General features: G+C 40.6%; 1 protein-coding gene across 1 annotated transcript; it reads left to right on the top strand.

Annotated features, from left to right (window-relative positions):
* Window positions 1–516: 516 nt before the first annotated feature.
* On the top strand, window positions 517–14,607 carry LOC133981764 (L-fucose kinase). The gene is made up of 23 exons (XM_062420611.1): window positions 517–1,067; window positions 2,045–2,196; window positions 2,709–2,759; window positions 2,849–2,974; window positions 3,392–3,464; window positions 4,198–4,295; window positions 4,549–4,629; window positions 5,678–5,797; window positions 6,022–6,193; window positions 6,423–6,529; window positions 6,627–6,728; window positions 7,228–7,401; window positions 7,788–7,864; window positions 8,449–8,804; window positions 9,307–9,532; window positions 9,622–9,788; window positions 10,732–10,959; window positions 11,069–11,212; window positions 11,996–12,115; window positions 12,365–12,552; window positions 13,043–13,142; window positions 13,570–13,793; window positions 14,353–14,607. The coding sequence occupies exons 1-23, from the start codon at window positions 986–988 to the stop codon at window positions 14,422–14,424; spliced, it is 3,240 nt and encodes a 1,079-aa protein (XP_062276595.1). The 5' UTR covers window positions 517–985; the 3' UTR covers window positions 14,425–14,607.

Below are 14,607 nucleotides of genomic sequence, written 5' to 3'. Positions count from 1 at the left end.
TTCTGTTCACATGTCAATCACTCTCTCTTCCATCTATCATCAGTTTATTTCTCATACATTTGAAGTAGAACTTAAAAGAAGTTAAAATTACTAACCTCAAGTTTCTGGAAAAGCTCACCAATCTTTGCTGCTCCGCATTCAAAAACTGCGACTGGAAAACACACTTAACAATTAAAATCAGCTGCGCTCCTTGGTCACCACCCCAGGTAAGTTAATGAGATGGACAAAATATAAGGAACACTTAAAAAAAAAGAAGAAAAAAAAAGAAGCATGTATTTATTGAATATTTTGTTGATTTAATAAACAAGGAACAACACCAAACAAGAAGGCACATGTGGGTACAAAAATAGAGTCTGTATTTTAAAGGTATAAAATTATATATATCTACACATTTGTACAATACTAAGCCCCGCCCGCGCTGCCACTGCCAGGATGCCCCGGGATGTAAATCAAATTAAAGATTAAAACAATAACAAGTAATCAATAACTTTCACCTAAGCTGCTCTTAACCCCCTTCATGACGTTAAACTTTCATAAATAATACAAATTACTGACCTCTAATATCAATTAGTCACAGAAACGTCGTTTTTATCGGCTTTATCCAATCACCGCCTCGCCGAAAGGTCCAAAGATAAAAATCAAACACTGCGATTTGTAGCACTACGGAAACCCGAGCAGTCAAACCAAAGTGGAACCAGCAAGCGTATAGTTAGAAACCAGACAACAACACCGTCTATTTTTATACAAACTGAACTCTTCAGCTACATGTTATCCACTTAAAGAAATCAATTAACCCCACAGGGTGTGTTTATTTTACTTTCTTTTGGTAAATCTGCTCCGCTAACTCCGCCCTGCAGCTTCTTCTTCTTCTGCCTGCAGTCAGAGTTGGATCAGTCTTAACACTCCTGCTTCTCGTTACCGGATAAGCTATGGTATTACGCTTCGTTATGATCTTTGCATTGATTTCGGGACATTATAAGCTGCCATGAGCCTGCAGGAGATGTTCAGCTGGACGGTGGTCGTCCTCACCTGCCAGCACAAAGACAGCGTGTACTCCTTTCAGAGAGGTGAGGATCATCTGTTATCTCTACGATCTTTGATGAGCTCTGTGCACTGCAGTTATATCAAGTGGCCTGTAGGTGGCGGTGGAAAACGTTACTGTAAAAGACAGGTTGATATTGTTTTTTAAGTTTTAAACAGCAGTCAGGTGTCCATATGAAGAGTGAAAGGTGTAATCAGTCCTCCTGTTTATACTGACTATTAAATATATATATTTCTAATGTGCTTTCAGTGTAACACAGTCATTTAAAAGTAGATGTGAAGCTTCTATTGAGCTTCATCAGTGTGAGTTAGTCATATCAAGTGATATCTGACACATTTACAGTCTTTTTAGCATCAAATTCCCTCTTACTGTTTCCCTGTTGAGCTGTGGTGGAAGTATAGTAACACAAAGACTTTGGTACTAAAAACACTTTAACATTAAAACATAGAAGACTTGATTTGACTCATTTGGACGGCTGAAGCTTCATATTAGCTTCAGATCAACTTTTAAATACATTTTTAGCACAGAAGGAGGACTGTGGATTTTGTCCTCCATCACTTACAGTGTAAGTGCATTATGAAGGGATCTTCTAATGGTCAGTATGAATAGGGGGAATGATTACAGCAAGAGAAACACAATGTTCATTTGGGCTCCTGACTTGGAAAAATGTAAGTTTTTCAAGGCTGAACCTAATGATCATTCATATTAGCATGCCATTTTTATTTCTTGGTTTATCATTTGGTCTACAAAACATCAGAAAACAGTGAAAAATGTCTAAGTGACTGCAAGAAACAGAAAGAACTGAGATTATTTTTGGCCAGCTGATCATTTCAGCCCTAAAATTGTAAGCATTTGTTTAGGGAAGCATCTAACTATTATGTTTGAGACATTGATTATAATTTGATAAGTGTGTGTGTGTGTGTGTGTGTGTGTGTGTGTGTGTGTGTGTGTGTGTGTGTGTGTGTGTGTGTGTGTGTGTGTGTGTGTGTGTGTGTGTGACAGAGTTAGAGTTGCGTCAGCAGCGTGGCTCTCTGTCTCAGGATGCGTTGGTTTTGACGGTGCAGGATCGCCAGGAGCCTGTTGGCAGCGGCGGGGCGACGTTCAATGCTCTGCTGGTCGCTGCAGAACACCTTAGCAGCAGAGCTGGACACACTGTGAGTTAACATACTGGGAATACACTGCTCAGAAGGACTGGTCAAACTGGTTACAATGAGATACACTGCTTCAGAATGATTGTACTGGTATGCAGATTAGACTTGGTTTGAATTTGACAGAATTTACTGCTCAGACTGGTGAGAATTCAGTTTGCAACTACCTAAAACTACTAACACTGGTGCTGACATGACATGTTGACTACTAGAGCCTTCGATCACCAGGGTGCTCATTTCTAACACATAAAAACCCATCAGATTGTATTTAAGCATCCAACACATCGTTGTGAAACCATGTTTTTATCAAAATCAACAAGCAAGACTCAACACTTATAGCAGGCTCCAACATATGTTGGACAGTTCACACAAATGAGGTGCAAAATGTTTTATTGAGTTTATTTTCGGTCAGAAAGAGAGATTAGTCAGAAATCCTGTTCTATGATATGTTGTTAATTTATAGCAGGGTCTCTGCTTTTTGACTGAAGAAGTATTATTTCCTGTACTGTTTCCCTCAGGTGGTGACAGCAGACGTCCTGGACGATGCTCACATCCTCATCCTCCACACAGTGCGTACAGCTGCTTTTGTCACATTTTGTTCTGCAGATGTTGTATTATATTTTTCCACATCAAACAGCATTTTTTTGTCTTCTTGCAGGGTCGTGATTTCCCCTGGAGCTCCTGCAGCCGAGCTTTCTGCTGGCTGCCTCAAGAGAAACACGAGCAGAGAGTCCAGGCTCCAGTCTGCTGTCTTGACCTGCTGCTGGACTGCCTCAGTAACCAGGTTAAGATGCTTTTAATTTGTTGCACATCCAAAGTAAGAAAGCAAGTACTGGACCAAATAACAACTGTGTAAAATCAAGAAAAAGCCTGCACATTGCAGCTCCCAATGCAAACAGATTTAATAAGATACCACAAGTGACATTTCGACTTCAATGCTCTTCTTCAGACTAAAGATCAACTTGAAGAATTCTTAAAACACAAAGTACTTAACACTTTACATCACAGCTATGAAATCAAACTACCTATATAATAAAAACATAGAAACAATCTACGCTATCAGTCGCACAGATGACTGCTTGCATCCTGCTGCTGCTGCTTCTGGTTTGATTCTGGAGATTAAGCTTTAAAGAGCAGGGTTGTGTGTTCGAGCCACTACCACTCAGTAAACTGTTGGTTCTCTCTTTTTAACTCCATGCAGATTTGTCCTGGTTCTCCTCCTGGTGTTTGGGTCTGCAGCACCGACATGATCCTGACCATACCTCCTGACTTTGGTTAGTGTGCGGTAAACTAACTCTAACTGTATCACTGCATACAATAAAAGAGACAGGTGCTTGCAGATATTCTAAAAACAGCATGAAGACAGTTTCTGTAATATGGCATCTCATCGATATGGTCAGTCGGTGGAACTGCAGCATTTGCCGTGAATCACAACTTGTAAAGGTCATAAATGTACTTTAAGAAACTTAGTGATAAACCAGCTGCATTAAATCTGTACTTCTTTGAGTCAAAACTCAGTAAAATATAAATATACAAACACAATAAACATATTTTAGATTTAATGTGACTCAACATCTCCCCTTATAACATCAAAACTAGCCTGAGAATCATTTCTTCCATATCAAAGTAATCCAGTGATAGTTAACTGTACATCCATGGGTATATCGCAAACAGGAACTGATAATAGTTCATTTGACATAACTTTAAATGGACCCAATTTGCCTACAACAAGGCTCAAATTGTAGCCTACAGCTAACTGACTGATACAGAGGGTCGGGGGCTTGTAGTCTAAAATAGTCCTTCAATCGCCCAGAATTACTGATGAAGATGCTGTTGGATAATATAAACCATGGATGAGTATTAGTAATTATTTGCTGAACTTCCTGTGTGTGTGTGTGTGTGTGTGTGTGTGTGTGTGTGTGTGTGTGTGTGTGTGTGTGTGTGTGTGTGTGTGTGTGTGTGTGTGTGTGTGTGTGTGTGTGTGTGTGTGTGTGTGTGTTGTGTTAGCTTTGTCCTGGGAGGGTTTCTCTGGTGTTCGTGTTTTGGCGTTACCAGGTGAAGTCTCCTATGCAGCCAATCATGGAGTCTATTTGTCCGACCAACAGGTGAACACTATATTTACACTAATGTCATGTATTTTTGTCCTTATCTTTATTATTTATAGTATATATTTATGTATGTTTCTTCTCTTTTTACTCCATTGTGTTGTTTTAAATCATTTGATGAACTCGTGTGATTATTCAAATGTTTTATTTGTGCTACACATGTATAATTTATCATATTATAATTGCTGTTTAATTCCTTTTGTAGTTTTAATGAATCCACAATGAGAGTGAAGTTGTTTGTTTTGTCTCACAGGGTCAGGTCAGAGACATCATCTACAAGGGGTCAAAGGAGCAGATCCAACAGTCAGTGATGCCTGATGGGAAAGTGCCACTGGTGGGTTCTCCTTCAAATAAGTACTAAAATCAAACACGCCTTCTTTAAGAAAGTGGGTTTTAACCATAGACTGTATATAAAATCGATGTATCATCCGTGACGTCACCCATTGGTTTGTGGACTGCTGCTTGGAAGCGAATAGTTTCGGATCTGGGCAGCGCCATCTTGAACATTTCCGGCATGCAGGGTAAAATAAAAACACGGATTCTACTCATATGGGCATCAGGAGGGGCATGAGGCGATCACGACGTAGCCACGCCCTAATGCATACCCTGCTTTATCGTCAAAATAAAAAATCAGGGAGGCCAGAATGTCCCAAATGAACATCATACTGCATTGAAGAAGGCTTTAAACTAGCGATTGAGACCATAAACACATTTTGAAAATGTTTACTGAGGTTAGAAATCAAGTGAGAAGATGGTGAATTCTCCATTGTATAGAGACGGAAGTCCTTTTGACACCATAACGGTCGCCCCCTGGTGGCCTTTTGATAGAATGCAGTTTTAAGTTACTTCGCGTTGGTATAATTTCAGAGGACCGGAACTCCCCGTCTGGTTTTAACCAATTAAAGGAGCTACTTTATCCAAGTGTTGTTGTTTAAGCTGCTGCTTGATAATGTTAAATGCTAGCATGAACTTTCTTAAAGGGTTATTTCACTCAAAATTAGTCAGGATGGGCTGGTGGCAAAAATGTGTGTAAGAGGAAAATAGGATTTTTATAGTTTTGGGCAATAAACCATTTAAAACTCTCTTAGAAAAAGTGCTCCAAAGACATACAAATAGTTCATATGTTCCTCTTGTTGTGGTGGAAATGATTCTGAAAGTGAAATTTGATGTTTAAGGTGAGGTAAATTTTTTTGTTTAACATGTTTCAACCACAAGTGCTTTTGCTTAAAACATTAAGCATTTGGAGGGTTACACGTTTTGTTCTTCAGGCTGTGTTTCAGCACACTAAATTTGAAATAAAACAATAGATACTACATTAAAGTGTTAAGTCTCAGCTTTAATTCATTTGCATGTTTGTTTATTTGTTTTTTGTCTGTCTGTAGGTGTCAGGTCCAGTCTTCTTCAGCAGGTCTGTATCAGAGAAGTTGTTGCAGACTCACGTCACTCCACCTCTGGACGGCTGCACTTACCTGGGCCTGGACTCTGGAGCTCCGCCCCTTAAAGTACCAGTTTTTTTTCCTTCTTTCTTGAATTTATTTTGAAGAGTGATACGAATGAAAATTTAACACCTTAAAACATGCTTTGTAATGTAATGCATGCATGTTACCTGATGTCTTGACTAATAGAACAGTTAAATGTATAAAAATGTGGATCACAAAATCAGAAGATTCGTATCAAAGATTAAATAGATTTTTTTTTTTAAGTGTCTTGTTTCATCGCTCCTCAGATCTCTCTCTTCCTGGACGTGTTGAAGTGTCTCTGCTCAGATTTGACTCAGGATCAGTTTGTGAGTGAAGACAGAGTCGGCTGTAGTTCTGCTGGTGGTCCACAGGGGGCGCCGGTGAGAGGTGGCAGGACAGAGCTGTGGAGGATCTTGAGAGGCGCTCCACTCAGCCTGGGTGGGTGTCTCTTATGTTTAACTTTGTCATAAAACATTTTTCAGCCTGATGAACGTCACATCTTTATGAGGAGGTGTGTATTCATGAGCCCCTCAGCACCTGGACTTACCTGCGGTTTTTATGACATCACAACTAGTTTGGAGCCAATCATGGTCCAGTATGCAACTTACACACGTGTGATGTGGAAACTTGTTGGGTCCTCACCTGTCCTCTGCTCTCTCCCTGATAGTTTACGTTCCTGGCGGTCGTTATGACTACCTGACTCTGTCCGGAAAACAACACATCGACCGACTGACCCGTGATTGGACGGATGGAAACACTCTCTCACACATCCAGGTGTCACTTCCTGTTCCTCATCATCGTCATTGTTAAAAGTGTCGCCAATCATAATCAGGTCCATGCTCTCTAACGTCACCTGCCTTCCTGTTTCCAGAGTAAGAGCAGCGTGAGCGAAGGAGGTCAGGTTATCAACAGCATTCTGGAGGGAGATGTTACCGTGGCGACTGGAGCAGTGGTGCAACATTGCCACCTACAGGTCAGCAGATTTTTTTTAAAGTACTGTTTTAAGCAGTTAAAGCTTCAGCTAATGATTATTTCCATTATTGATAAATCAGCAGATTATTTTGTTAATAATCGCTTCAGAAGATGGAGACACATGTCCGTCACATTTTCCCAGAGTATCATTCAAAGGCATCAGTGTGTTGTCCGACCAACACACTGCAAAATATTCACTTTACAATGATCTATATGAAGATGTAAGATAAGACAATAATCCTTTATTAGTCCCTCAATGGAGCAATTTAAAGCATCACATAAACAGTACTGTGCAGTAAGTTTCAGGCACTGTAAACGTTGAGACTCTTCATCTTCTCCAGAGAGCCTCCAGAGATTTTGACTCATCAGAACAGGAAAAGCATCAGTGTGATTCATAACTTTGATATCTGAATACATTCTTTACCCTGTTATAGTGCATGATGTTATTCTCCAGCTTTGCTTTCAGTGCTACAGTGTTTTGACCTCTGATCTCTCCACAGGGTCCTCTGGAAGTCCTGTCAGGTTGTGTATTGTCGGGTCTCGAGTTGTCCACGTTACTGGGTATCAGGCAGCTGTCGCTGGCCAGTGACATCATCATACAGGGACATCGAATACAGCTGGGAGAACTGAAGCTGAACGTCTACACAGTGATGGGAGCTCAGGACCACCTGGAGGTAGAAAACAGGGACCATTGAACCAATGACGGCGACTGAATCTGAGTTCATCTTTCTTTTTTTTTAAACTGAGATTCAGTGGATGGTTTAAATGTTTCAAATGAACATTAAAGCAGTCTTTCTTGCTGTAATCATTCCTCATGTTCATACTGACCATTAGAAGATCCCTTCATAATGTTTACAATGAAAGTGATGGAGGACAAAATCCACAGTCCTCCTTCTGTGTAAAAAAGAAAGTATTTAGAGGTTTATCTGAAGCTAATATGAAGCTTCAGCCATCCAAAATGAGCACATCCTTTAAGATAAAATATGAACAGCATCCGTCAAATCAACAAGCAGCATCACATTTCAAAGTCAGTAACCTTCCTCTCTGAACTCCTCCTCAGGTGTCCTCTGATGATGATGATAAAGCCTCCTTCCTCAACCACAGATGGAGCCTCTTCTACAGCAAAACTGGAATACAGTATGACTCTGACCTTTGACTTTTAAACATTACTTTAACAAGTCTGCTTCCCTGAAATTTACTTTGTAATTTATATATTATCTATTTTGAAATAAAATATAATAAGGAAAGTAAAAAAATGTTTAAAAACAAGTAAAAAATTATACATATTAATCAAACTGTAGTTAAAGTGGTCGCTTGTCTTCCTCTAAACAAAAACTACAACATGAAAAGAACAACATCTTAGAATAACATTGATCAATAAAACAAGAAAAAGCAAAACAGGCCAAATATAAAAATCATAAAATAAGTTAAAGAACTTGTAATAACTTACAATAAAAGCAAACATGTCAAAAGAAATAGCAACAAAAATCTAGGGCTGTGTGATATGATCAAAATTTCATATTGGGATAATGATATATACGGTATAGCACATTTAAAATAAAAAAAACATAAAAATTAAACATTAATTACATTAATAACAAAAAACGTCTTTATGTTGTCATAGTTGCAAGTAATAACTGGGAGAATGAAGTGATGGGAAACATCATCTGTGGAAAAATCAGTTTAAATCAGAATTAAGTTTATTCTCCTCCTCCTCTCAGGCCCGAGGAGCTGTGGGTCAGAGGAGAACAGCGCTCCCTGCTGGAGGCTCGTCTCTTCCCGGTCCTCCACCCCAGAGGAGGTGCTGTAGGTCTGGAAGGAGGTGTCGGCTGGCTGCTGGGCGGAGCTGGCTGTCTGCGGAGGTGGAGGGAGGCGTGGAGACTGTCCTTAAAGGAGGTGCTGGCCCTCACCCACCAGGAGGGGGAGCTCCAGTGGAGGGAGGAGTTACTGTTCCTGGCGGGGAGGAGGAGGGTGACTGACGCCCTGACGAGTCGGACGGACGTCTGCCTGCTGCCTTGCTTCAGGGCGGCAGCGCTGGGAGGCCAGCAGGGGGCGCTGCTGGAAACACTGGACAGCAGTAAGTCACAAATTATAGCTATAAAAAATGTTTTGTTCTTTCTTCACTCTTTTACTTTATTTTATTTTTTTTGTTTTAGAAAAGGCTTAAATGGCCATGTATGAGGATGATTCATCAATATACAGTATGTAGCTGTGTTGGGTATCAAGGATCAATGTTTAAGTTTTACATTTTTAGATTTTTATTAGTTTACATGTATACAAATGATACACATTTTACACATATAATCAACATAAGATGTGATTAAGAAGTGCAAAAAGATGAAGAAAAGGAAAGTATAATCAAGAAAAAGGAGGATAACAGCATGGCTAACATAAAGTAAAAATAGTTCACCATTTTGAGAAATGATCTTCTTCTCTAAATGTTCAGATTGATTCCTCTCATGTCTGTATGCTAAATATGAAGCTACAGGCTGGAAACAGGGGGAAATAGTTTAGTTAATAGTTTAATTATTGTGTTAAATGTGTGTATGTTAGGGTAACATTTCTCCTCTGTCCTTAAGTCGCAGCAGGTAGCGGGACAGGACCAGGTGCAGAGTTGGGCGTGGCTGCTCGCTGTCTTTCCTGTATCGCCGATGTGTTGGTGTGCATGGCCAAAGGTAGAGGGGGGCTGAGGAGTGGGCCAGCTGCTAATGAGGCCTGGAGCTCCGCCTACTTCCTGTTAGAGGAGGGTAACCTGAGGGGCGGAGTCAACGCCTTGGCTACGCAGAGAGCTCATTGGCTCAGCAGGTGAGCTTCGCTCTTTTGGTTTTCATTCTGTTTTTGTTTTTTTATTGGTGGTAATGACATATTGTTCTTCCTGTGACTGCCCCCTACAGGCCAGATCTGCTGGTGCGGGCGGCACGACATTACGAGGGCGCCGGTCAGGTGCTGCTACGACAGGCTGTGATGTCATCGCAGAGGTTCATCGCCATTGGCCAGGGTGAAGTCCCGCCCCTTGAGCAGTGGCAGGAAGTGGAGTGTCCGGCCAGACTGGACTTAGCAGGTGAGTGGACAAGCTCCAACTACCTCTGTTGAATGTATCCTGCTACTTTTTTCTTTAGCCATTGGTCCTGCAAAGGTGGCAGCTATGGTGGGGATAGCCGCAGCAATTCACCCAGGACATTGCAAATATTTTAAAAACACTGCAGAAGATTTGATCTGACTTGGCCAGCCTGGACGATATTCACACGAACATGGTATCGATGGAAGTAAAGCTATCTTCTCTTGTTGCATGGATTTCTGCAGTTGGACGATTATTAATTTGAGTGTAGCTCCTTCAAGGTACATAAACCAAATACAACCAAAGTTCTACACAAAATTAAAAATGGTTGAAGTTGTAGATTGGCAGAAAAGTCAATGTTTTACAGTTAAACCTCAATAGACTGTTGGAGCACCCTGGTAGCTAAGTGGTTACTGTGCATGCCACATGTCCACAATTACCCTGGTTCGTGTCTGGCAAGGGAGCTTTGTTGCATATCATACCCATCTCTCTCTCTCCCCTTGTTTCCTGTCAGTGTCTTTGCCATTAAGTATCTAATAAAGGGAAAAAATGCCTTAAAAACTACTGACAACTACTGACTGGTGGGTTGTTGACCATCATCAACAATATATTCCACCAATTTCCAACACTAGCCAAGTTTTGACCCAAATGTTGCACAAATTTGATCAACATCTCCAGAAAATTATCAAAAGAAAACTGAGCAAATGCATGTTGCCATCATTTTACAATCATGTGAATATTAGGAGTTGGTTAATCAAGATAAACAGTTGGTTTAATTTAGTTTTTGACGCTGTTAAACTTTGCAGAAGAAGAGGACACAACAAGATGATGTCATTAAAAGAGCAGCTGGACTTCGGACAACAGGAAACACTTTTTACAGATATCCCTTTTGTCTGTATGTCTGGTAAACACAGTAATTGTAACTAGTACTATCTCTCTGTTTAAGGCGGCTGGAGCGACACGCCTCCCATCGCCTTTGAGCACGGTGGCTCTGTCACCAACGTTGCGGTGAAGGTTGATGGGAAGCGTCCTATTGGTGCCAGGGCCCGTCGCATCAGAGAGCCCCGCCTCCTGCTGGTCAGCTACACTGGAGGGCGGGACAGTGGAGTTTCCACGGAGACGGTGTGTGATAGTCTGAATGACCTGAGGGACTACTGTCAGCCACATGCACCTGGTAGGGACAGACTATGTTTGGACTGGTTAAATGAGATAACCAGGATTAACCTCAGTGCTGACTTTAGTGTGTGTTTTTGTGTTTGTGTGTGTGTGTGTGTTTTTTGCAGGAGCGCTGCTGAAGGTGGTGTGTGTGTGCAGCGGTCTGGTGTCTCTCTCCTCCCAGCACTCTCTGGGGGAACAGCTGATGCAGCGATGGGGGGGAGGGGTGGAGCTCCACAGCTGGTCAGTGCTGCCCACAGGATCAGGACTCGGTGAGAAAAGCAACCTACACATGTACCAACATGAAATACTGCAGAAACAAAGCTAAATGTCCGTCACAAAAACTACATCCATCACAAAACTACATCTACTACAAATCGACAGAACAGAAAACTACATCTACCAATAAGAAAAAAAGATAATTATGAATAAAGGTACAAAACTGCATCTATCAGTACATCAATACAGTGACCAAAAACATAAAACTACATCTACCACTAATCTACAAAACATGAAACAACAAAAACATTCTTTTTTAAACCAAAACTATATCTACCAAAAATATAAAACTTACCACAAAACATAAAAGAAAGATACACAACTACATCTACTACAAATCTACAAAACATAAAACTACAAAAACATACAAAACTACATCTACCACAAATATAAAACCACATTTTTCTACAAAACATAAAAACTATATTTTCCAACAAGAAAAAAAAGATAATTATAACTACAGGTACAAACCAACATGAAACTACATCTACCATAAAAAACAAAATGTACAGCAGCAATAAATAATCCAAAGCACTTCATCATCAGAAATACAAAACTACACTTTAAACATTTATAACCCACAAATCAAGTGAGAAGTTGGTGAATTCTCCATTGACTTGTATAGAGACGGAAGTCCTTTTGACACCAAAACGGTCGCCCCCTGGTGGCCTTTTGATAGAATGCAGTTTTAAGTTACTTCCGCGTTGGCCTCATTTCAGTGGACTGGAACTCCCCGCCTGGTTATAATATCATTTTGATCACCTGTCGTCCGGCAGGTACCAGCAGTATCCTGGCGGGGGCGCTGCTGGCTGCAGTCTACAGATGCACAGGTCGAACCTACAACACAGACTCGCTCATCCACGCCGTCCTGTACCTGGAACAAATACTGACCACAGGTTTGTAGAGTTATTCTTCCAGGAAGCGTTCACTTCAGTCCACATAATTATATAATTAGTCTGGGTTTGTTTTTAATGGTTTCGGTCTCTTTGCAACATATAGTAATAATTTAAACAACAGTGTTCATCCAGCTTTGTGTCATCCTGTCATATATTTCCCAACTCTGTAAATCATGAGTTGTCAGGTGAACACTTGCAAACATGGGACTCTTCTGCCTCTCTGTTTGGGCTGAACTTCTCCTATTCCAGGTGGAGGCTGGCAGGATCAGGTCGGAGGTCTGGTGGGCGGGGTCAAGGTGGGTCGTTCCAAGGCGTCTCTTCCCCTGCAGGTGGAAGTGGAACATCTGAGTCCTCCAGATGACTTCCTGGTGTCTCTGGAGCAGCACCTCCTGCTGGTGTACACGGGCAAGACTCGTCTGGCTCGCAACCTTCTGCAGGTGGCGCTTCCTTTCTGTTCATAGTCTCATTCTCTGTGTCTGTCTTTCATCTGAATACAACTACTCATGTAAGCAAATCAATCCGATAGCTCATCCTGAATGAAACACATTTTGTTAATGATAGGTGGTTTACACCTTTGAAGCTGTGTTAATTGATTTGATGGAAGAGAAGACACAAAATCTGACATAATTTACTTTTATTGTACCCAAGATTTTTAAAACAGACAACAAAGCATCAAACTTTATATATATATTACAAATGTGACAAAATATGTAAAAAGAAATACTAAAACTACATTACCCACAATGCACCAACAGTTTGATTGGAGATTCACGTTAGCAGCAGCTTACCGTAAAGCTTACTGTGTAAACTTTTTTACACAAAGCTGTTATTATTATTATAACATTTATTTAATCAGGTAGTCTCATTGAGTTCAACAGTTCTTTTGCATCAATGATGATGATGATGATGATGATGGTTTGTCTGCAGGATGTGGTGCGTAGCTGGTACAGTCGTCTTCCCTCGATGGTTCAGAACGCCCAGCAGCTGGTGGCTAACTCAGAGGACTGTGCCAGAGCGTGTACAGACGGTGAGACTGTTCAACACACAGTAAGATTAATACTGTAGAAGAAGAAAAACAGCTAGACACGCTAGAATCATGCGAATAGTATGAATTTTAAACACAAAGTAAAGACACAAATAGTTAGTTATTAACTCTTTAACACAAGTGAGGTGGACTATTTTTGATTTTCAGTAATGTTTTATAACAAAGCATTCTTTTTGAAAATTTCCAAAAGATGAAAATCCATTTTTTTAACCTTAACTTTTAATATTTTACCAGTTTGTAGTTTAAGTTTGTGTAGTTTAAAAAAAACAAGATATAATGTGTTTCAAGTTTATTTCCCCAAAATGTTGGAATTATCCCTTTAAATAGACCCAGGTTATTATTCCTTGCATCAGTTCGTCTGAGGCCCAGACAGTGAAGAATCAAAGCTCTCCTCTTCCTCCCTCTGCAGGCTCTCTGTCCGGACTCGGCCAGTGTCTGGACCGCTCGTGGCAACAGAAGAAGCTCATGGCTCCCGGTTGTGAGCCGGCTTCAGTGAGAGCCATGATGGACGCTCTGAGGCCGCTGGTCCTGGGTCAGAGTCTGGCCGGGGCTGGCGGGGGCGGTTTCCTCTATGTGCTGACCCGGGAGCCACGACAGCAGCAGGCGGTGCTTCAAGTCCTCAACAACACATCGGTAAGAGCCATGGGGGAAAATATATCACATCTAACTTAACTTATGTCATGCTTGTTATTGAGCCACAGAGAGATTATTACTTACTATGGAAACCAGTAATTTCCATCATTTATGTTACCAAACTACAGCCAGCTTCATGATTTAGTCTGTTATTTCACAGAATTGTGATATGATTTGTAAAACCAATACAGCTGGATTATAAAGCACAAATTTGTGATTATCTGAAATTTGTGAATTTGTGATATGTAGCCACTGTAAAGATTAGCTGTGTGTTCTCTCATGGACGCGCATGAATAAAGACGAGACGAATAAAGCAGGTGCTGGATCAAACAACAGATGAAAAACAAGAGAAAAGTCAGTTGGGAGCTGCAGTGTGCAGACTTTTCTCTTTATATGGTAAATCATGTCAATACAAAAAAACAACAACAGCTAGACAATAAATACAGAAGACGAAATTTACGTCACATTTTATTTTATTGTGTGTTTTGTCTGTTTGGTTACCGTGGTGATAGTTAACTGATTAGTTACAATGGTGATATTTGGTTTGTTTTATTTTCAGGGTCTGGGAGACTTCAGTGTTCACTCTGTGAAGCTGGACATGAATGGGATCACAGTCCTACTACCATCCTGAGGACAGACACACACACATATATTTAAATGCTCTCAGTTTACAGTGAGAGCTGATGCACTAATATGAATGTGAACGAGACAGTTTTGTATTTTATGAACTAATTTTGATAATCAAGCTGTGAGATTGTGTCCAGTATTTGATCATGAAGATTGAACTGTATTCTCATATATTATTATTCACATG

This window comes from Scomber scombrus, chromosome 6, assembly GCF_963691925.1.
Source record: "Scomber scombrus chromosome 6, fScoSco1.1, whole genome shotgun sequence".
NCBI lineage: Eukaryota > Metazoa > Chordata > Actinopteri > Scombriformes > Scombridae > Scomber > Scomber scombrus.
This window is presented reverse-complemented; position numbering and strand designations above follow the sequence as displayed.